The 23,857-nt window shown below is 39.5% G+C and overlaps 1 protein-coding gene across 2 annotated transcripts in view; it reads right to left on the reverse strand.

The window, feature by feature from the left end:
* Positions 1–441: 441 nt before the first annotated feature.
* The window catches only part of LOC18444959 (RabGAP/TBC domain-containing protein), a 48,762-nt gene continuing 25,346 nt past the window's right edge, over positions 442–23,857 (reverse strand). For both annotated transcript variants that reach the window (XM_011629023.3, XM_006855114.4), the window contains 5 exons: positions 22,029–22,100; positions 21,787–21,903; positions 16,492–16,641; positions 10,329–10,429; positions 442–1,110 (listed from right to left, as the gene is read on the reverse strand). In XM_011629023.3, the coding sequence (XP_011627325.1) occupies positions 807–1,110; positions 10,329–10,429; positions 16,492–16,641; positions 21,787–21,903; positions 22,029–22,100 (744 nt within the window). In that variant the 3' untranslated portion in view covers positions 442–806. The remainder of the gene's footprint in view (positions 1,111–10,328; positions 10,430–16,491; positions 16,642–21,786; positions 21,904–22,028; positions 22,101–23,857) is intronic.

Here is a 23,857-nt window from a genome sequence, read left to right on the forward strand (position 1 = left end):
GTGCTCCATTTTCCCCATTGAAGCCGAACCTCAACCTGTGCTCGACAGAACAACTTGCACAGCTCAAGGTCACAAATCCATACCTGCCCCATTTGAGATCCAAACGCCCCTCACCTCTTAATTCTGGCCGAGGAGTTTTGTCAATTATCTAAAAACGAATGAAAAGGGAACATCCTCGCATTAAATTGCTCTTTCCTCCCAAACCTTAATCCCCAGGGTCATTAATTTCATTTATATTTCCCAAACTCAGATTCATGTTCCAATGCATTCCTTGCTTCACATTATCTAGAAAAGATTGTCATCTACCACGTATGGTGACTTCATAATAGTTTAGTGGCCAGGCCATTGTTCCGAGGGCAACGGGTGAAAAATACTATTTCCATGTTATCTGAAAAGCATTCTATGTGAACTAACCAAAAAAGGCAAAAAGAGGCCACCATGAATCAAGACCCCATTCAGTCTCATTCGATGGCAACCAAAGTTTGAGACTTGAAGCATGTAGTATAGTTTTTCCAATGTTTGGAGATTGAATGGAAGTTTTTTTAGGGAAAATCAGGAGATTGAATGGAAGTTCAAGATAAGCAACTGCACCTTTGGTTTAGATGCACATTTACATGAATAAGAATATGGAATTATTCTCCTCATAACAAATGATAAAGGTGACTCTGTTCATTATATACATGCATCCTAAATTTGAGAACAGTAATCTCGTCAGCTGCTGCAATATAGACATGTAGTTAATGACCAAATGGGGTGACTTGCACATCCCAAACTTGATTGTCTCAAGTGAGCAAATGGAGAAAATCTCATTCAAGCAGCCCCCCCTCAACAGGAAGGGACGGAGGGGTACCTGGGGGAATGCATGCAGCCTTATTCTCACCAGCAATAATGCACAGGGCCTCTGCATCCTTGAGAGTGGCTTCAAGAGTAATATGGCAACTAAGCTCATTTATGAACTTCAAGAGCGTGTCGAAATCCATTCTCTCCTCGATGATCTTCTTTCGGTGCTTCTTAAGGATGGCAACACACATATATAAGTGGAAATGCTCGGAAAGATAATGTGTCCACAGCACTTCCCATAATCGCATTGTCTTCTCGTACACAAATTCTCTAAAATAGTGAAAGTCAGAACAAATCAATTCACACTTACTGACAAAACAAGCATGTGAACAACGTTGATTCCCCTGGTGTGATTAGATGCTTAACAATTTACCAACAGAAAACGAGAAAAAACCAAAAACAACACAAGGGGGATTTACTGTAACTTAAATGGTAATGCCAGAATGATCGCCTTTGATATTCCTAGAGAACTCATAGCAAGCTTAGCATAGCATCATGTTTATGCAAGCTTTTATGATCTGAGATTCCTACGATTCGAAGTCTTTGATGCAAAATTTACATAACTACTTCCGGAACACAATTGAAATCATGCAAATGAGAATTCCTATAGCACATAAAAGTCACCACGGCCTACTTTGCAACCGTTCCTTTCAAATTCAAATCCCACCTTACTCTATGGCAGAACAAATGTACTCACATATATTCAGATTTAAAGGTTAAATGAGTTTAACCTTCATCTTTGAAAAGGTAAATTAGAAGCTAGTTTGGCCCCAAGTTAAAGCTAAGAATTCTGGCCATTTTTTAAAATATTGGATAATCAGAAACAGTGTTAAAAAACTAGTGACATGTCTAGATAAAAAAAACCCTGAGCCTCAGGCAAGTCTCACTGGATCATGGCCCCCCTCACTGGGTCGTTGCCCCTCGAGTTTTTACAGAGACTCGGCTGAGTCCGACCTCTGAGTTGGGGTCCAGATCTTCTGAGTCCGAGCTATATTCTGGCCTTTTTTTCACTGATCAGAACATATAGAGTTCTTCTACACACATAATTGACAATCAACCATGTAAGATACAGGTGAGATTCGACCAAGATTTCCTATTCCAGGTTTCTAAGACTACCTTGCAAATATCCATGGTCAGAACCATTGCAAACTTTTAAGACGACCCACAACTAGATCTCGAATATTATGAAGTACCAAAGATGACATCACTGCCTATCATCTATGAAAAAATGACATAGATAACTGAGTTTCTTCAAAGGCACTGCCAGTTTCACATTGCAAGGTGCCTGATGAGGAGTTTCTACAGTGGAGTGCACGAGTCTTTCTAACACCACAAATAACTGAAAAGTATGCTTTACTAATATTATGCAGGGCCCATTTGTCAGTAACCTCTTTGGATTGCATAATACATCTACAGTGTACCTTAACAGGCTAGTTTTTTAACCCATAGATTGGAAAAACATGCATAACTGAGATAGCTTGGAGCACATTGTAAGTCTGTTGGAGAAATCCCAAGCCAAGCGTAAATCAACAAGAGTCGCATGCCTTCGGAAGAGTATTTTAGTCTCTTATTAGTCTTCCCTGCCTCCCCTGTCTCTCTCTTCCTCCCTCTTCTATTTCTCTCCTTCCTTTTGATTCAGCCCCTTCTGTGCTTCGACCACCCTGCTGAGGCTGTCTAGCTCGCTCCCCTGGAAGCCCTTCATCTACGGCTGAGCTCGCCCACTCCCTCGATCTCTCTTCACAGGAGATGGCAGTTCCTGCTTGGAAGAACCCCCCATCCTCTCAGAAGGTGGGCCCTCAGCGATGTCAACCTCCCTTCACCTTCCTATTGCCTTCACTACCATGGGTTTCTCAGTCGACCTCACCTCCTCTCCCCTGTGTAGTCAGCCTTTAGTCACCACCCACTGTTGGCGCTCTATCTGCTGATCTCGCTCGCAGTTGAGTTCCGGTCCCCATCGGGCTCACAGGTGACTTTAATTCCACCACCCCCACTCCCCCCATTTTCTGGTTTTAGCTCCCTGTTCTCTTAATTTCCACCACTCCCACTCCCCCCTTATGGCCCTGCCATTCTCTCCTACCCCGTCCCCTCCTCTAGATCCTTAGCCCCTTCTCACCCCCATATCCACATCGCAGCCTACCACTCATACATCCCATACTCTAACCTAAGCCCAGCCCTATTACCCTCACCCCTTCCCCTGACCCATGTTGCCCCTTCTTTCTTCCCTACTGCTCAACCTCGGTTCCCTCATCTCCCCTAACCCCTGGCCTTCCGTTCATACCTTTCCCACCTCCCCCAGCCCACCTTCTTTGGTAACCCATCCAACCCAGCTCCCCCCCCAATACGCACCTCAAGTGGCTTCCTTATGACTCTCCCATCCCCTGCTTACCTCTCCATTCAGGGCCCCATCCTTCCCCCCTTGGTTTATCCCCTCCCCCTCCCTCCCCCTCCCTATCTCCCCAGCCCACCAAAACCTCGTTCCAACTCCCGCAACCCTCCCACCAACTCCTACCCCCCCCCCCCCGTGTCTCTATCCTGGGCATCTCAGAGCCTTACAACCCCTCCTTCTAGAAGTGTTTCACCTCTTCCCCTGCTCCGAAGATCAGCCGCTTCACCCTCCTCTGGGGTCTCTCCAAAAGCTAGCTCTTCTAATCCCACCTCCCCCTCGGAGGATTCCAAGTTCGTGGATGACATGGATGCAATTCAAGGTAATATCCATGAAGTTCTAAAAGTTTGGGCTTTCATTATAATGGCCTTGAAGGAGTTTTCCACACATTCTATAAGGCAGGCACCCAAACGAGACTCAGGGTCGGCGGCAAAGGCAAATGAGAAATCTCAAACCTTGCTTTCACGGTCAATTATGATGGGTCGGATCCCCCTTGATCCTTGGTTGGCTCCATTGTAGCCCTAGTCCCATTGAAAGAGCACCTCCCCAGACGTGTTTCCCTTCCACACCCTCATTCATGCTAATCTGCTGATCTGCTCATGGAACGTTAGCGAATTGGGGCACCCCAACAAGCGCAGTACAGTTTGAGACCTCAGCTACAAACTCTCCCCGTCCATCTTAGCTCTCATTGAAACCAACCAATTCGAAATGGCGTGGTTAGAGGAACCTCATCTCCTCTCCCTTATTCCCATCTGGTGGAACTCTTTCTCCCCCCTGGTCCTTGGAAGAGCAGGATTCACACTTAAACACAAACTCCAGCTCCTCAAACTCTTTGAAGGAATGGAACAGACACCTCCCAGGAAACTTCCCCACCCTAAAACCCTCTCTGCTTCAGTCTATCCATGGCATTGACCTCATCGAGGAAGTAAGACCCCTATCACCTTCAGAGAGATTGCAGTGGTTCCAACTCAAACATGACTATCAAATTCTCCTTAAGAAAGAAGAAATTTTTTGGCATCAAAGGTCTAGGGTGAGTGAAGTGGCTCCATTAGAGGATCTCAATATGCTTTCTTCCATAAAATTGCTAATTGTAGGAGACAAGACAACACCATTACCCGTATCCAGATTGGAAATTCAACTTTGGACCAACCAGCCCAAGTTGAGGGTGACATCATTGACTACTTCAAACAATTATTTTTGGGCTTCCTGGCTAGAATGCCCACTCTCGAAATAGGAAATCCTCTCCTTATTTGTGGAATTCTTAACCAGGGGCATTGTCCATAAGGCACCGAATGCCACTTTTATTGCCCTTGTTCCTAATCTTGAAGGAGCCGAAGAGCTAAAGGATTTTCGCCCAATCAGTCTTATCATTACCTCCTACAAGATCCTTTCCAAGATTCTGGCTACCGGACTCAAGGAGGTTCTCTCTCAGGTCATGTTCCCTTCCCACGGGGCTTTTGTTAAAGATAGCCAGATTATTGACGGAGCCTTAGTATCTCATGAATGCATCCACACCAGCCACCTTTGCAAAACTCCTGGGGTAATTATTAAACATGACTAGGAGAAGGCCTATGACCATGGCGACTGGTCAAGTCTGGATGAGACCCTCTAGAGAATGGGGTTCGAGGCTCGATGGGGGACCTGGATGAAAGGTTGCATTGCCAAGCCCCTACTTTTCCATTCTTATCAATGGCTCCCCTAATCTTCCCCTCATCTAAGGGTCTCAAGCAAGAGGATCCCTTATTCTCTTCTTGTTTCCTATTGCTGTTGAGGTATACAGCCAATCCATTACTCGCATGTTCCATTCTGCTCTATTGAATGGCTCTAAGAGTGGACTTAGGGGTGCAGTCATCACCCAGCTACAGTACGCAGATGACAGTCTTGTCTTCTGTGAAGCCACCAATTAGGAATTAGATTCTCTTCTCCTCTTCCTCAAATGCTTTGAGTTTGCCACAAGTTTCAAGGTCAATCTCGCCAAATCAAAGATCGCCAAATCAAAGATCGCCAAATCAAAGATGATTGGGGTGGCCTTGGATCTCCAAACCACACAAGACCTTGCCACCAGCTGGGGATGCCAGGCTCATGCCTTGCCATCTAGCTACCTGGGATTGCCCCTTTGCATTGGTGAGCTGAAGAAAAGACAGTGAGCTCATATCATATACAAGGTCGACTGAAGACTAGTGAGATGGAAGGGCCGCTTCCTCTCATCAGCTAGAAGGATCATCCTAATTAAAGATACCCTCTCTAACATCTCAGTATACCAAACATCTCTTCCACATGCCCGCAGCAATGTACAACCGCCTCGAGCAACTCATGCAAAACTTCCTTTGGTCAGGTGAGGCCAATTGCAGAAAGTTTCATCTCATTTCCTGGGCAAGGTATGCCTACCCAAACCACTGAGAGGCCTAGGAATCCGCAACTTGAGAAAGCACAACATAGCCCCGCCTAGTAAATGGTGGTGGCTCATGGCCACTCAAACTAAGCAACTGTGGATGCAGGTTCTTCGACAAAAATATCGACTTGACCCCAAATGGATACTCGATTACAGGACCAACAGTAGATCCCACGGGGCCTAGAAATCCATCCACTCCCCCCTAAGTCTCTTTAAAAGCTTCATCCCAGAGAGGGTCGTCGAGTCAGGTTCTGGTTTGATCTATGGATTGGGTATACTCCTCTCAAAGACCTTTTTCCTTTCCTCTTCCTACTGGCTCACAATCGTCTCACCTTTGTGGCATACGAAATGGTCACTTCAGGACCATCTAGAGCTTGGAACGCCACCTTCCGAAGACCCCTAACTAACCCAGATGTAACAGAATCCATCAAACTTTCTTCACTCCTCCATAACAATTTCCTTGCCCCCTCAAGGGTTCGGATCTCATCATGTGGTGCCCATCTCCCTCATGTGTTTTTTGGTCTCCTCCTTTTACCACAGGCTTCTACAACTGCCCACTCTTCCCCTATCCCCCACCTCCATTGTTGCAAAGGCCTGGTCCTTCATCACATGCCATAAAATTCAAGTCTTTAACTAGATTCAAGTCTTTAACTAGATAGCCCTATCAGAAAGAGCCCTCACGGTGGACCTGTTTCAAAGGAGAGGCTTACCCATTCCTAATAGCTATGATGTGCAGAGCCGATGAAGAATGCAATGCTCACCTCTTTATCCATTGTCCCCTGGCTCAGGAGCTCTAGAGTGCCATTCTCCAACTGTTCAATTGGCAATGGGTAAACCCCAAGTTGATTCCCCTCCTTTCAGGTCCCGTCAAACCTTCGCCTGGCCCAAAACTGGCATCCTTTTATGGAAGGCTTCAGTAGCGGCAACTCTTTGGATCATCTAGACAGAGAGAAACAATAGGATCTTCCATGCCAAAAGATCCATACCAGCTGCCATGTTCAACAAAATTCAATCTATGACCAACCACAAAAGCTTCAAGGGAGCCCCCCACTGTTTTCATTGAAGATTGGACCAAACTGAACTTCGATGGATGCTCCTCTGGCAACCTGGTTCCCGAAGGCATTGCAGGTTTAATTAGGAATCATTAGGGTCAGATCCTAGCTTCCTTCTCCAAACACATAGGCCGCACGGATTCCTAATCGATCGAGGCTTTAGCCTTCCTTCAGGGCCTCAAAATCTTTAATCCCTAGTGGAGCCCAATTTTAATCATCGAGGACGACTCCAAGAATGTTATTCGATGGGCCTCGGGTTCCTCTCCCTACCCCTAGACTCTTGCTTTCATTTTTTATGAGATTTCCCACATTTGCAGGCTTATGGTCGTGTCATGGAGGCATATTTGGTGAGAGGCACTATTAGACAAACCGATCAATTAGAACCGGAACTGGCCGGTTAGCTCGGAACCGCTAGGGTTTCGAGTCCGATTAGGGGCGGTTTTGGGGTTCTAAGGACTAAGGGTATCACCCCATAAAATGTCCGGACCAATATCGGTCAGTTAGGGGTCGAATCGGCCGTATTTATGTCTAACCAACCAGTTTTGATCTAACCGGACCGATTTTCTGTTAAAAGAGCGTTTTTTTGGCAAAAAACGGGCAAAACGAAATAACGGCCTTTTTTTGAAATGGAGCCCGTTATTTGCAGCAAGACCTGTGAATCAAATTTTCTTGCTTTTTTTATTCGATATCCTTGCCATTTTTTGGCGTTTTTGGTGCTTTAGAATTGTAAACCATTATTGATTGTCTATAAAACAACAAAATTCAAAATCAAAGATAAAAAAAACAATAGTTCTTTTGGAATGAAGTGGCGGATTTTCTATCCTTTGAAATTTCTGCCATTTCAGCAATTTCTTCTTCCATAGATGACAATTATTGATGAAATTTGAGAGTTTTGAATCATAATCGAATTGGTTACTATATCCCTATTTCAATTTGTTCAACGAACAAGATATAGGGAGTTGATTTTGGCCCCAAAATTTGCTCGAAGAACCTATGTTCGAGCTGCTCGAAGAACCCTAATTCGATCCGCCATTTCGTTAATTTCATCTTTAATAGGTAACGATTATTGATGAAAGTTGAGGGTTTTGAATCATAATCGAATTGGTTACCATATCCCTGTTTCAATTTGTTCGAAAAACAAGATACTTGGGGTTGATTTTGGCCTCAAAATTTGCTGCTCGAAGAACTTGTGTTCGATTCAAAAAACAGATTTTGAATCAATTTAGTGGTCTTTTTTATCAAATTGAATTATGGATTTTGATCATCAAGCTTCATCTGTCATATAAAATAGGTATATTAATTTATAATTGAGTAAATGTTTTTATATGAATTTATTTCTTGCTTGATGTCATGAAAATTTCATAAGTCTACATTTTCAGTGATTTTTAAATTACATAAAAAATATTTATCAAACATTTTTTATTAGATTTGGTGTGTCTGTGATTTTTAAATTAAATAAAAAATATTTATCAAATATTTTTTATTAGATTTGGTGTGTTTGAAAGATGATGGAAGCCTTTACAAAGCCTTTGTATTGATTTGTTTGATTTTCCAAACATTGACGGTCGTTTTTTCTTGAAACGTTGCTTGATTTTAGGGGTTTTTGAGAAACCGATTTCCAAAAAAAATTTATTTTACTTAATATCATTAAGTTAATAACATTATTTTTTATGATTAATGTGGGAAGTGTTTCTCTATTTTGCTTACTATAATTATATTTTCTAGATAAAATTAGGTTTTTATGATAAAAATATGTTTTTTGATGAATATGACAAAAAAATCGATTCTAACAAACAAAAAAATAAGTGCCTGATAATGTCGGTCTTACTTTTGCTTCATTTTTTTTTTCTTGATTTTTTTCTTTTTTTTTAAGTGCATGATATAGCTATATTTGTAATAAAGGAAATGGGATTGTAATTGTAATTGTTGTAATTATGGAATTAGGATTGTAATTGTGTAATGGACATGGGATTATAATTGTGTTGGCAGAGGCATTCACAATTTCAAACTTTTTTATAATAAAAAAAATTTGATCTTGCTTTTAAATAACTGTCTTGGATTGTGATATTTACTTGGGATCAATAATGCGCAGCTCCTTCTTACCATTTTCTTATTTTGTCGTAAGGACTGCTGATATAGCAGTTTACTTTGCTGCTCAATTGATGAATGTAATCATGAACTGTTACTATGCTTACCTCAAAACTTTTGTTGGAATAGAGAAACAAAGAAAATACATTGGAAAAATACAAGAGTACCCTGATACCCCTTACCACTCTCATTACTACTAGCCATTGTTAGTTGGACTTCGTAACTCCATCAATTACATTAATGTCAAATTATAAATTGTCTTGCGTATCTCCATAGTATTCACATATTAATTTTTATAAAAAGTTTCAAAAAAAATTTTGTAAGATAAATGTAGGTAATAAGGTAATATACAATTAATCTAGGTTTTTCTTTTTCTTTTTTCTTTTTTTTTGGGTTTTTGACCCTTTTTTTAAAAAAAAAAATCCACCGCACTAGTTAGTCCTGATAACCGCCCAGTTAGTCCAATTCAGGTTCTAACTGCTCGCAGCCCTATGTCCGATTAACCATTCGGGTTCAATTTTCCGAACACTAGTGAGAGGCCAACATGGAAGGTAGCATTCTCGCTAAGGAAGGATTTACTGTTTTGACCTACTTCTCATCTACTCACCTTCTTGGTGATTTTTGTACAGGGCCACCTCTCTATGGGTAGCCTTTTCTCTTTTTGCATAAAGCTCCTGCTCTTCGGGAAGCTTATTTTTTGTATAGAGCTCCCGGTTTGTGGGAATCCTATTTTTTGAAGACTTGTACTCCATTCCTTACTTAATAAAACAGTTAACTCATTCCAAAAAAGTATGTGCTCCAGTTAAATCCTGATTGGATTGATTTCTTTATCATTTTACTCAAATCTACAGGAACCATATCATGAACAATTATTAAAAGAGCTAGAGCTTGGTAATTGAAGCCAGAACAAGAATAACAGCAGAAGACAAGAAGAGCCAAATGTGGAAAGCCCTGAGGTTGGGAGCATGCACACACCTATTGTGTCCTATGTGTGTGTGCATCATTAAGTGTGTATGCATCCACAAACTCAAATCTACCAGTACATAATATGTATGGTCATGCCATCATGAGAATCTGAGACTCGTTTCATTATAGATATACATGACCATGGACATGTTACTGCCTTTGTAACCTAGTGTTTCCAGAAGGAATCTCACGTATCTACACCATGGTCATGAACATCAATACATCTCCATCTCCTACCCTACTATAGAAGTATCAACAATGTTAAATGCTACATTTATCACTTTTTAAACATCTATGTTAATGTAATGATAATCAAGAAAATGATACAAGCAGATATATCTTATTCTCTATTTTGTTTGACAAGACCTGGAGCCACAAATAAAAAACCACTACATCAATATTGCAGAAAGAGTAGATCAGTTGACCATAATAACTTTCACTTTTAATCATTGGACAGTAGTAACATTTAATACCAACTACAAGCTAGTATCAGGATATCGAATTTCCAGTTTCCAGGGATCCAAGAAAACACCAAAAAGAATCAGATAGACAGCTTGCTTAGGAAAGGTCCAAACAATTTTGGGCAGTAAAGGAGTTCCTTTCTCACCTTTTAAATTGAATAAGAATCCAACGGAAGCAAAAGAAGAAGTTCAAGCAATCAGCCTGCCTTAAATAACAGTGCAAGGGGCTGTCTAGAAACTCAACCAGCTGCAACATAACAATATGAATCATAAGAAACATATGCTATAAAATTTATATGTAACAAAAGAACGACATTTCAATCAATCAAAAAGAGGAAATATCAAGTACATCATCTCTAGTGGAGAAGGACAAGCCCTGAATGAAGAAAGAAATGATATTCCAATCAAGAAGATACAGAAGCACGTCCATATATGGATTCAACTTAAAAGAAGTGATAATCATAAGCACACTGCATTTATTTATTATGTTTCACACTTGTACACTACTTTCTGGGTTTTACTAGTGTCCTACAATATATTACCATTGGGGGCCCGAGAAAAATATTATCTAAACTCTCGAAATTTACCCCCAACATTGTACCCTTATGGGACCCACATCCCACTACTACTCTCTTGAGGACAGGGCCTATGTCCAGTTTCTTTCACCCCACTGTCTTTCTCTAGAAGATCTCCCCCCCCCCCCCCCCAAAAAAGAAGGTATGACCTATGCCTCACTCTCTGTCTATAAGACAGGGGCCACGCCACATTTTCACACTCTAGAAGATTGGGCCAGTGCACCACATTCTTTATCTAGAAGGGGCCCACAACCGTCACTCTCTGCAGCAGACCAAATCATGGCCACACCTCTCTCACCAAAGGATAGGGGGACCCTGGCCCCAAGAGAAAGAGATACTCTCGCCGCATGCTTGGAGCCTTGCTGGGCCCACGCCCCTCCAAGGAATAGAGGAAGCATCGTACGAGACCATATGGGGACCATTCCGCACTTTTGATTGGTAGTCCACATGACTATGGGGAATTTTTCGTCCCATGATCCTTAAAAGACTGTACAAGGGGAAAGCATTCTCCACAAGCATAGTGCTCACATGACTACAGAACAATTTCCTTCCCCTTCAAGTAATAGAGGGAGCATTTTTTAGAAGCATAGTCTTGAGGGCCTCATCATAGTTACCGGGATCGGGATCAGGATCAAGATCGGTTCTGGGATAGGATTGGGAGCGAGGCATCACAAAAGGCTAGAAGGCGCCCAAGTTCAGGATCACCTTCTGTAACCCCAAAATATTAGGGATCGAGATACTAATATGTTTGGAAGCTCGATCTCAACTTCTATGGATCGAATGATAAGTTCCACAGGATCGAGCTCCATCTGGTTAAAAATCGAGGTTTTCAAGTGCAGTTAACTAGGATTTGGGTGCGCAGTCCATAAACTACGAAAAATAACCAACGAATTTTTAACTCCAAATTTTATTTTAAAAAATGTAAGATGTCATGTCATTCTATAATAATGTAATATATCTCTCTCTCATTGGCCCATCTTTCTTGTTGTTATGTGCTCAACTCCCACTCTTTGTTCTCGACAAGGTGACTAGCTTACTAGGAGAAAGCAGCGCCCTGCAACTTCACTGATCCGAGAAAGAGAATCAACACACTTGACCTGAGATTGCAATCTCGACAAGGTGACCAATTTGCTTGGAGAATGCAGCACCCTGCAACTCACCAATTACCACAAGAGAGTGGCACATCCTTCCTTCTGATCTTTTTCTCACTCTTCTCCTTCTCCAACCTCTTATCCTATTTCTCTTTCATATTTTCCTCCCTCTCATCCTGGGGAGTGAACCCAAGGAGAGCCCCTTTGCCACAGCCAAGACTCAAGGGTCTTCTCCATCACATAGAGATGTAATTGATGGTGGGATCCAGGAACTAGTTCACAAGGAGTAAATTTTGCAGCTCTCTAAGGGGAGGGGATTTTCTTTTGTTATGGAATGGATGAACTCATATCTTTCTATCCTTCCTTTGGGATTCCACTGTCGAACCCAGAAACAAAAAATGCATACAAACCACATTCATATATGTGGCAAATTAATACACGGAGGTGTCATGTGCAACATTCTCCAGAAAATTTAGGAAACCGAAATGCTCAAAGATCTAAATTTGGAGAAAACTAGTCATGAATAATCATAATTCAGAACTGAAAGACTTGTAATACATTTGGTCATGTACTAAGATGGGAAAACTAATAAAATAAGAGATAGAACCCACTGGGTAATGAAAGACCCAGCTTGTCAAACTTATAACCTCTCACACAATTTTATAATGTCTATGTGAAGGCTAGCAAATCTTTGCCTTTGTTATCAAAAAACTACACGAGGAACATCATTAGAGAGCCTCATGCATTTGGTCACAAGAAAACCCGACAAACACAGACTTGAGCCTTTGATGGGAAGAACAGGCATAAACTACAAAGGAATAACCCCACTCCACAATATCAGTGTAGGAACCGGAAATATTACTAATACTAAATTTTGGGATTTAAATGTAATAGTAATAGGTGCACAAAGTCCACAATACTGATTCCAGACAACCATTATCATTTCAGCTTTAAGAGAACTTGAGTTCGGGTGTTAAGCAAAAAGGAAGAGGAGTTACTATGATTCCATTCGCAGAGTACACAAAAAATATAGCCTTCAAGCTGCACGAGTTGATTAGCGTATGCTTGATAGATTTTGGAGCATAGCATGATGTCACTAGCTCAGAAAAAATAATGTGCATGATTGATAAAGTGCCTGTGATGTTACAGTTGTGTAACATCTTCACAATTTATGTTTTTTCATGTTTCCTTGTCGGTGCACGTTGGATTCCATTCGATATAAGACATCCCTGAGATTCAGCACTTTCCCATTTAGATTCTTAGCCAAAATGTAAGCGCTGCAGGTGGAGAAGAAATTTTAGGTAAACTTATTTTCTAATACATCCACATAAAGAAGCATTGATAATCTAATTGACTACTCAAGTACTGGTGAATTAAAATGGGAAAGTGCGTGAAAGGTCATGGGTAACGTAGTCTTGTATTTTGCTTGTTTGATAAAGTGTATAACTGTAACTACAGAAAAACCCCTCAAAATTGATACCAGTAGTAATGATTTTTAGAGGTTATCAGCTTTCAAGTAGCTAGCAAATTTGCTTTTCTGCGATAGGCTATTATTAATATTCTTCATATTACAGTAGGGAAATATTTAAACGAGAATTGATTTAATCTGGCCTAAAGAATCCCAAGAAGTAGGATTTGGGACAGGGGACACAAGGGAGAGAAGAATAGAAATATTTAGAAGGATAAAGTAGGATGCAGCTAGCAAAAAAGGTCGTGGAACAGGAATAGCGATGAAGTTCCAAAGAGGGATCATCACTCTAGTACAAGATTCTTGCAACTAAGTTTAAGCATCTCACAGTCTCCACTATCTTGGATCAAGAAGTTCATTCAGGCAACAAACTGAGAGTTACAGGTGAGAGCGAGGCAAGAAAAACAATGGGGCAAAAATACCACATCTATAATGAATTACGGCATGAAATAGGCAAGTATAAGAATATAGGAAAATCACCTAAAATATAATAGGAAGAACAAAAATGAGACTCGCTTTGAAGCACTGTTGTGTGGCACCCCACTGTAACTGTACAAAAAGGATAAAATTTTGGTGGGGGGTTCCTTTCTAAATGCAATGTTGAAATCCGCTTACTTAGCAGGAGTTTATATGCCCGCCTGACAGCAAAAAGGGTATTCAAACCATATCTTTTGAATGCCAACCAATGGTTTAAAAAACGGATCGGTGACCCGGATCGGGCTTCCAAAAAACCGATCCGGATCGGCGAATCGACGATTCGTCGGTCAGAATAAAGCTTAAGAAAAATTCGAAAAAATTATTAAAATTCATTATAAATATTGTTTTTTAGGAATTCAATAAAAAATGAGGGTACTCCATTAAGAATTTTCATATTTTTGAATGAATATGCGAATATTGATATGTTCTTTCCCTGCATGAACCGCCATTCAGCATTTAATTTACAGTATTTCGTGCTCATCCCTACACTGTTGCTGTTGGAACTCGATATGTGAATAATATGGCTGTGATAGGGTGGCCTCAGAATCATCATCTCTCTCATTTTCTCTTTGAATAATATAGATTAAAAAAAAAAATAACAAATTTTCAAAAAAATCGATCATGGATTAAAAAAAAAATCACAAATTTTCAAAAAACTCTATCATGGATTACAAAAAAAAATTCGATCATGGATTAAAAAAAAAAAATCACAAATTTTCAAAAAATTCAATCATGGATTACATAAAATTCGATCATGGATTACATAAAATTCGATCATGGATTACATAAAATTCGATCATGGATTACATAAAATTCGATCATAGATTACAAAAAAAAACAAACAAAAAAAAACAAAAAATTCAATCGTGGATTACAAAAAAAGAAAAAAACAGTTCGATCATGGATTACAAAAAATTCAATCATGGATTACAAAAAACTCTATCATGGGTTACAAAAAAAGCAAAAAACAAAAAATTCAATCATGGAATACAAAAAAAAAAACAAACATTTCGATCATGGATTACAAAAAAAAAACAAACATTTCGATCATGTATTACAAAACATTCGATCATGGATTACAAAAAATTCTATCATGGGTTACAAAAAAAATAAAAAAAACAAAAAAATCGATCATGGATTACAAGAAAAGAAAACAAACATTTTGATCATGGATTACAAAAAATTCTATTATGGGTTACAAAAAACCAAAAAATTCGATCATGGATTACAAAAAAACAAAAACAATTCGATCATGGATTACAAAAAAATCGATCAAGTATTACAAAAAAATCTATCACGGATTACAAAAAAAAAAAAAAAAAAAAAAAAAAAAAAAAAAAAAAAAAAAAAAACCGTACGGACTTGCCGATTCACTGTTCGGACTCGCCGATTCCGTACAGTGAATCGGCGATTCACTGTACAGAATCGTCCGGTTCTCTCTAGAACCGGACGATTTCCGATTTTTTAAGCGATCCGGTCCCCTTTTCACGATTTCCGAGTCGAACCGGGCGAGTCCGGTTCGACTCGGCGTTTTTTAAAACACTGATGCCAACACATTCCTAGCCATGTTTCGTTGGAATGCACTAAATGCATCTTACACTCACAGCATTACCTGTGACTGGCTTTGGCATCTCAGGCTGTATGTTTTTTCAAGTCATATTTGGGTCTCCACAAATGTCTCAACTTGGTTGAACCCACTTCAGTGTATTTTATCAGTCTATATCATCACCAATATAAAGCACAGAAACGTGAAAAAGAAAACTATAAAAAATCTCACAAGATTACAATAAGAGCACAAAAAGTGAACCATCATGAATGCCTTATAAACAAAAGAGCTGATCCATTTTCAGTGGATATGACAAGAAGGCATTTAAGGTCTTAGGAATTGCAATCTGGTTAACAAGCAACTAATAAACGATGCCATGATGCAGCAGAAGGGACAAATATGTAAAACCAATTCGACAAATAAAAGATCAGACATTTAACAGAACGATCAGCTTAGGCTCCATTTGGACAGGCCAACAACTCCAAAAAGCAAGGGAAATATTTATATACAAGAGTTATATTTACGGTCAAAGTCGTTTTGGCAGCTTTTGTTCACACTTGGGGTTGCAAAAGTCTGTTAACCTTGAATAGTGGAGCAGACGAAGATGGGGCCACTTTTCACCGCTAAATGATTGGAGGAAAAGAACCAACCTGTTCCCAAAAGTTAGACCATCCAAACCGGACCCTAATTTGTACCCAACCCCCCCCCCCCCCCCCCACCATGAATGCCAAGACAAGAGTAGATACTAAATAGCAAAAAACGTTTCCTAAGTTCATTATTAGGGAACATCTTCCAGCGAATTTCAAATTCCATGTAAATTTGTAAAACCATCATATATTATAGATTATGAAAACAAGAATACATATATATACAAACACGCACAAAACGTTTATAATCAAAAGAGTATAAGCATCATAACTTACAATTTTTAAATTTGGCCATAAATTGGAGACACCGATTTTAAATGTGTAATCTTAAATATTAAAATTAAGAATACAGTGAAACCAATATAATAAAGCTGCTGATCTAGGCCTTAGATACAAAGCCTTCATTTATATCCTCCAGCCAACGAATGCCTACCATCATAGAAGGAAAAGATTACAAGACTTTAGCTCACTATGGATCATTTCTGTTCTAAAACTTTTAGAATACCTTGGATAGGGCCAAAAGTTGAGAATGCATGCCATTCTGGTCACGGTTGAAGTTTGGCCCAAGGCGTTCCATTAATGAAACGAAACACCAAAATGCTTCAGACTCATCCTCCATAACAAACAATATTGGGGACAAAAGATCACTCATGCCCTGCAATCATATAACGTGACAGAATCTACTAGTTAGCAACATGCATAATATTGACTGCCAAAAGGTACTACCATAAACCATGACTGAAAGTATAAATCTCAATAAATTACTCTCTTAATAAATACTTAACTCAAGAAAGAACACCATTTCACTAACAATTACTAAGTTTATTGAGCAAGAGAAAATAATTGATCACAAACGAATCAATGTGTAAAACATCATCTAAGAGAGAGAGAATCGGAGATGTCCAACTAGTTACTAGTATGAGAATGCCTATTCATTCATAACCCTTTATGTTCGTTTCAAAATGTGCACCTCAAGAACCCACAAATGAATTCTTCAAAATCCCACCAGAGGTGAAGACCATAAATGAAGTTTTAGAGTGCACATGGCACCACTGAACATTGAGATTGTCAATAGTGTTTCTCTGATAGGTGAAACGTTCATCCTTTCGCTTTTGTCAGGCCCACAACAACAACAGAGGTAATACAGTGCAGCAATTGCTCTCTTTTGGGTCTCTGTCCTTTGAAAATACACAAGGTCCTTTGAGTCCAAAGGAGCCACACTGTTGTGGAGAACAAAGAGATCCAAATATTACGCAAAACTATCAATCTAAACCGAAATTGGATCCAACTCACAAATATTGATGCCAATGTTAAAAAATTCACCCGCCCAACAGCCTAAGCAGTCACTTAGGTGGAAAATTTTCAAAAATGCCTAGGCGCTAGTTAGGTGGGACTATTAGGCGTCCTACATCTAGGTGCCCACCTAGGCGGGCAAGGCACCACCTCGTGACAGTTTGTCAAATGGCTGAAAAAAAACCTCTCAAAAATAAAGGAGGGAAAGGGGTTTTGGGGGATATTCTAAACCAAAACCATGCCTTTTACAGAGAGAAAAAATCCCCAAAAACCTCTCTTTTGTGATTTATCGAAAGATAGATAGTTTTTTGTCATTCTTACAATTTTTACAACTCATCGAAAGATAGATAAATTTATTTATAGAAAGATAGATAAATTTTTGATTTTTTCAATTTCTTCCCAAAACAAAGGCAATAGTTCGTGGGTGTTTTGGAGCTTCTAGTAGTTGATTTTGAGGACTTTTGGCGACCCAATAGACGAAGTTTGCACCGACATTGATTTTATTATTATACTTGAATAAGGGTTTTGATTTAATCTTACTATAACATACTGTGGTGCATGTTGTTCGCAGATGACAGTTTTGATTGATGAGACCCGAAATGACATCAATAGAAAGTTTTAACCTTGGAGAGACGCTCTAGAATCCAAAGGTTTTAAAATTAGTTGGACTAAGACAGAGTATATGGAGTGCAAGTTTAGTAATAACCCCTTTGGATTTGGCTCAGAGTACATTCTCACCCCTTTGGATTTGGCTCAGAGGTGAGAATGTGAAGCCCATAAGGATTTTAAGATCTCTTTAGTGGGGGCCATGTTTCTAATATGATTCCAAGCACTCTTAATAGAAAAAGACCCATCCAAGGAGTAAGTCCACACAAAAAATCATCAAAAGGCAGCAGAGGGACAGTAAAGGACTTCACTGCTTGCCAAGCCCAAGACCGCGGTCCAGTGGTGGGTCTACGCAAAATGTAGGGCCCAGTGATGGGATCAGGCAGACACCATTGTTTGGGATTAGTAGAGAGAAAATCAGCCAAGCGAGCTTTCGCAGGTCATCCCAGGCTTTTGTGTATGTCATAGCCGAATTCTTCCCTGATAGAGACCTCTGACAGCCAAGGATCTCCCAAAAAATGAATGGACTTACCATTGCCCACAATCCACTTAACATTGTGCCTGAGTTTAATTAAACCAAAGTAGATGCCCTTCCAAGCATGAGAAGAATTCTGGTTTTTAGATAACCAAATGGAAGAATCTTTGAAATATTTGTGCTGAAAAAATATAGAGAGTAGCTAGGAGGGATTAGCAACCAGCCTTCAAGCGAGCTTCATCATGCCTACCAGGTTGACATCTTGTAAATGCCAGATACCAAGGCCACTCTGTTAGCTTTTTGCAAAGAAAAGTGTTTCAAAATAACTTTTATTTTTAATTACCTCCTACGTGGCAACTTTGCACCCCCCACGTATGTTTCATTGACACCTCTTATTGAGGTGTTACAAAAGTCTCTCTCTCATCCTTTGTATGAAGAGACTCACACTCTCACTCTACCGGATTAATGCCTCAGGGGCTTCTTATTGATAACAAGAAACAACAAGCTTTCTCTATAGTGAGCGTGCTCTCTCTCTCTCTCTCTCCTTAGGAGTTTTTGATGTCTCTCTCATGAGAAGCACTAGCCTCACAGATTTTCAGGTAACATGAATTGTTACATTTAATGATTTATTTTAAGACGTGGGTTGATCATCTATGTGCTTCTATTTCCCAATTGATGTTAAAATTGTTGTTATATTACCTGATTGGAAGACTTATTTTAGTGAGAGAGAGGATGTTCCCAATCGATGATTTATTGTAGCATTTACCGATTGGATGAAAACTTTTGTAGTGAGAGAGTGAAGTCTATTTCTGATTGATGTTTGTAGTGTAGAGAGTGAAGTCTATTTCTGAGAGAGTGAAGTCTATTTCTGAAGTCTTTTTGTGACTGTGGTTTTATACGGTCTCATGAGTGTGCAACTCAGGGACTCAGGAATTATTTTCCAATCTGGTTGTATCGTAGGAGTGTATTCTCCGGGACCATTTGCACCTCGAAATTTTACCGAGTCGGGGGCGTTTAACACTTCGTAAAAAAAGAGAGCATCTCGTGCCTCCAAATCCCGTGTTTTTTGTCCCATTTTTGGGAGTTCATGTCCACCGTAATGTTTGGTAAACCGCGGTGAGACCCCAAACAACCAACACACCCTCCTCAAAAGGAAGGAAAATAGACTCCTAAATCAAAAGATGTAGCCCCTGGACATCTGAAGTGCCTGCCCAAAGAAAGTTCCATTGACATCTCTCCAAGACATTGCATGTCCAAGCTGGTAGGAGAAAGGATAGAGCCCAATAGATCGAGGAAGCACTTAAGACCAACTTAATCAGCTGAAGTCTACCTGCAAAAGATAGCGTTAAAGCATGCCACGTCCCAATTGTACCAATTGTCTTTGCCGTGGATGTGCCTTAGGGGAAAGAGGGCCAGGCCCAACTATTTCTCTGGTAATCCTCCTTCCCCAAAAAGAAGAATATCCTTAATTTCTGACTTGAGCCCGTCACCACCACCAAAGAAGATAATTTTTCTTTTCATAGGAGGGAATTTAGAGAAATAAGAGGGAAAAAGATGGGTTTTAGGTTCATTTCAAGCCTAAACCCCATTAAAGCCCATTTTAGAGAGAAAAACAACAAAAAACTAGATTTTGGTGATCCCTTCCATAGGATCAAATTGTGATTTCCAATCTTCAAAACACCTTTCTTTCTATTGGGCCACCTAGGTTCTAGTTGCCCGCCTAGGCGTTGAGCAGCATGGAACCCCCTGGCTGCCTAGGCGCCGCCCAACATTTTTTGGAACATTGGATATATCTGATTGTACAATATGAGACTTAGAGGTGTGAGAAGGGTCTCGAATGGAAGCCTGGTGCTTGAGATTTAGGAGATCTCTTTCAGCAATAGTCACCAACTCTTCTTGAGGTTCAAAGGAGATGGTATCTTGCTGCCCTTGAGTAACAGGGGGCAGTACTTTCACTGATTGTTGCTAAATGTGCCCTTGGAAAGTTTTGCCTCGGGCGTCCAACCAGATTTCAATATGTTTCCCTTGTGTGTCGAGTCTTCCCACAATGAGTCCACTAATGTGTCCTTTTCAGAGGTTTCCACAGCCACATCCACCACCTCGACCTCTACCATGGATCCCAAAACGTCCTCCACCTTGATTATCATTAAAACTTGTGAATAAGGCAGATCTTTCAGTTTCACCCATAAACATTGTCATTATCTTGTGTCGAGTTTTTTCATGCCGAAGAAAGGAGAAAACCATAGATATCGGGATCTCCTACTTTAGTAGGCAATCCCTTCTAGAATCTCGATTATGCCACTCCCAGAACAGATCTCTCAGGAATCCGATTAGAACGGTTGAATCGACCGGTTAAGTTGGTTAATCGGCTTCTGGGCCCATGTCCGGTTAACCGTTCAAGTTCAATTTTGCGAACCCTGGTTGGGATCTCGATCACTATGATGTGCATTGCACGGACGGCGTTTCCAACCATAGGGATCTTCTCACAATTCATGATCCCCCGCTCCCGATCCTAGTATCATTGCCTCTTCCAATCCCAACAACTATGGAGAAAACAGTACTACGTGATGACAAAGTCTCGCCATCAAGAACAATTAACCTAATTGTTTCATACTCTCTATTAACTCCCCTCAAAATATAAAAAATCTTCCTTTGTTCCAGTCTCTCTCTCTGTTCCTTTGCACAAGAAGGACACCGAATGGGCTGATATTGGCTTAATTCATCCCAAAGACCACGTAGATGAGCACAATATTCTACCAGTGACAAGTCACCTTGTTTAAAATCACTAATTTGCTGTTCCAATTCATAAACTCTTGCAATTTTTTCTTCTTTTTGGGAATAGTACTCCAAGACTGCCTCTCATAATTCCTTAGAGGTATTGTTGTTCATAAAAGATCGACTCATATTGGGCTACATAGAAAATAGTATTAAATTCATAATAGCCATATCTTCAGCCTCTCAGTCTGCGTATTTAACATCCTTCAGGTCAGGTTTTTCCACACGGCCGTCAATGTATCCCAACTTTTTCTTTCCACCCAAAAATAGTCTAACCGACCTGGCCCATTCTAAATAGTTGTTTCCATCAAACCTGATTGTGGTAATTTGGGGTCCAGATGACTCCATATTTGATGCATGAAGAGACATTCTCGATTGTTGAGAAAGAGAAGAAAGAAAATAAAGATGATAATGAAGAAGAAGATGGGAGAGAAAGAGAAATGTGAGATAGAGAGGGAAAGTGAGTGGCTCAAAAATCACTTGTGACCTTTACACCTCTTATAACATTAACTAATAACCCTGATTATAATTTATGGATAATATTGCCCTTATTTAAAGGCAAAAAAAGTAAAGACTAAACAAAAGATAAATGACAGTTCTGTCCATCAACAGAGGATATAATCATAGGTACTAAAATTGACCAAGTCTTACCTGACAATAACCAAGATCAAAGTTGTAAAAGGAGAAGGTTAACAATATGTCCCTCAAGAGTCCCACATTCGGATTTTCATCTCCATCATAAAATGGAATAGATCTATCCGTTCTTACCTTCAAAATTAAAACGAAAGAAGATTATAAGATCTTATCATTCACATACTGACAAATTTACTTCAATAAAATGCATGAAAGCACGAGGGGAAAAAAAACATTGCAATTAGTAATGTAAAACGTACCACATCTTTTTCAATAAGACTCTTCCGCTCTTTGAACTTTGCAAATCTCCTCGCTTGAGCAGGTGATATACTCTACAAAAATGAAGTATGACTTTGTTTTCTTCATATCAAAATAGAATGCATATGTGACTCAGAAACTGAACGAGAAACAATGTATCAGGAGACGAAAAATTCAAAGGGATCCTCCATGATAATTGGCATTCAGAAGTTCTAATCTAGTGGTTATCCTTATCGTGTCATACAGATTTACATTGCAACAAATGTCAGAACTCAGAACTATACTTCTATCCACCTATATTAATATTCGCAACAAAATCATGATAAAAATGATAGATGTACTAAAAGTTGTTCAAAATAAGATCACAGTGACTGTTACTATATTAAAAAGTCCGGAAACAAGATTAAGGTTTCAGTTTAAAATGCTAGGAACTACACTGCAAGAGTAATATATAGTGACATGTCAGAAACCAACTGGCGTTCATTTTCTGAGTAATTAGAAACCCATGAAAAATATTTGCAACTGTACCTTCAGGAAAAAAATACCGCATGTTAAGGAGACACTCTCTTATTCTGGGGATAATCATGGCTTCATTAGGACATGACATTCACTACTTCTACCCCCTTTCTTTTTCAATTTAAGCAAGATATAGTATTAAGAGAAAGCTATACATCAAGATACTGTTGAATGTACACAAACTGAGACCTACACCCTAGAAAGGGAGAGAGAGAGAGAGATGGGGACCGGGGACGGAGACACCAAATGGATTTAACAGGATGTAGTAAAGACAAACAGGGCTAAGAGTCTGATATTTGTAAAGAAGCATGCCATATTTCAAGAAGAATACATCCAGGCATTAGAGATTGTCTCAAATAGTTTCTGGTTACCCTCATTTTATACATTTACTTCCTTTTTTTCAATATGCAGTTTCAATGCACAACAAGAGGATACGCAATCTCTGAAACATGTTAGACTCAAATACAGGCTCAAATACGCAGTCCGACAATCATGATAACAATCATTAACAGATTTCATTGGCGTAGTGATACGGCTCAAGAGAGTCCCAAATATTCCATAGACTACAACCACAAGCATAATGAAACCAGCATAGAGGAAAGAATTTGTGACTAGCAGTACCTTTCCTCATGATCAGTAAGTTTAGCTTTGCATATGAATAATATAATATCTGACCATTATTATTGATTGCCAGCGCAGAGTTAGCACTCGGGGAATACCAATATATAAGTAAACCAAAACATCCGTAATAAATTGGTTTTTCTCCAAAAACTTAGCGGCAAATAATCGGTTCAAAAATACGAATCGCCAAAAATTAGTTAAGTTAGAGAATCGTGAATATTTCGAATTTGTGTAAAAAAGAGTAAAAAAAATTGGATATGCAAAGATAACACAATATAAGATTATGATCTACGGTTATTGTATGGACACACTAAAAACATTGAACTATAATTTTTATGTCCTTACCTGGTATCATTAGAGTCATCCTTGACAAATGAAGGTTACCGAATCCTTCTCTTGCTCTTTATAATGACGCTCTATGTTTAAAGGAAAGAAAGATTTTTCATTGGGTCTCTTTCTCTAACTCTTAACTATTATTTTGAGATATATGGTTGGTTTGATGGATTATTTTTGGGAGAATAGATTGCACTTTTTTTAAGAGCACATATAGGTGAAAAATTTTATCATCAATTGTTAGTGTGGTGAACGATTTTGCACTTTATTTTTGGTCCTTTTGCAGTAGAAAAATTATCAAATGTGCTTCAAAGGGTGAAGATCTTGACTCCCATATTTTCACCAGTACTGACTTAAGGAT

Source organism: Amborella trichopoda, chromosome 13 (genome assembly GCF_054954075.1).
Source record: "Amborella trichopoda isolate Santa Cruz 75 chromosome 13, AtrichopodaSantaCruz75HAP2 v2.0, whole genome shotgun sequence".
NCBI classification, from domain to species: Eukaryota; Viridiplantae; Streptophyta; class Magnoliopsida; order Amborellales; family Amborellaceae; genus Amborella; species Amborella trichopoda.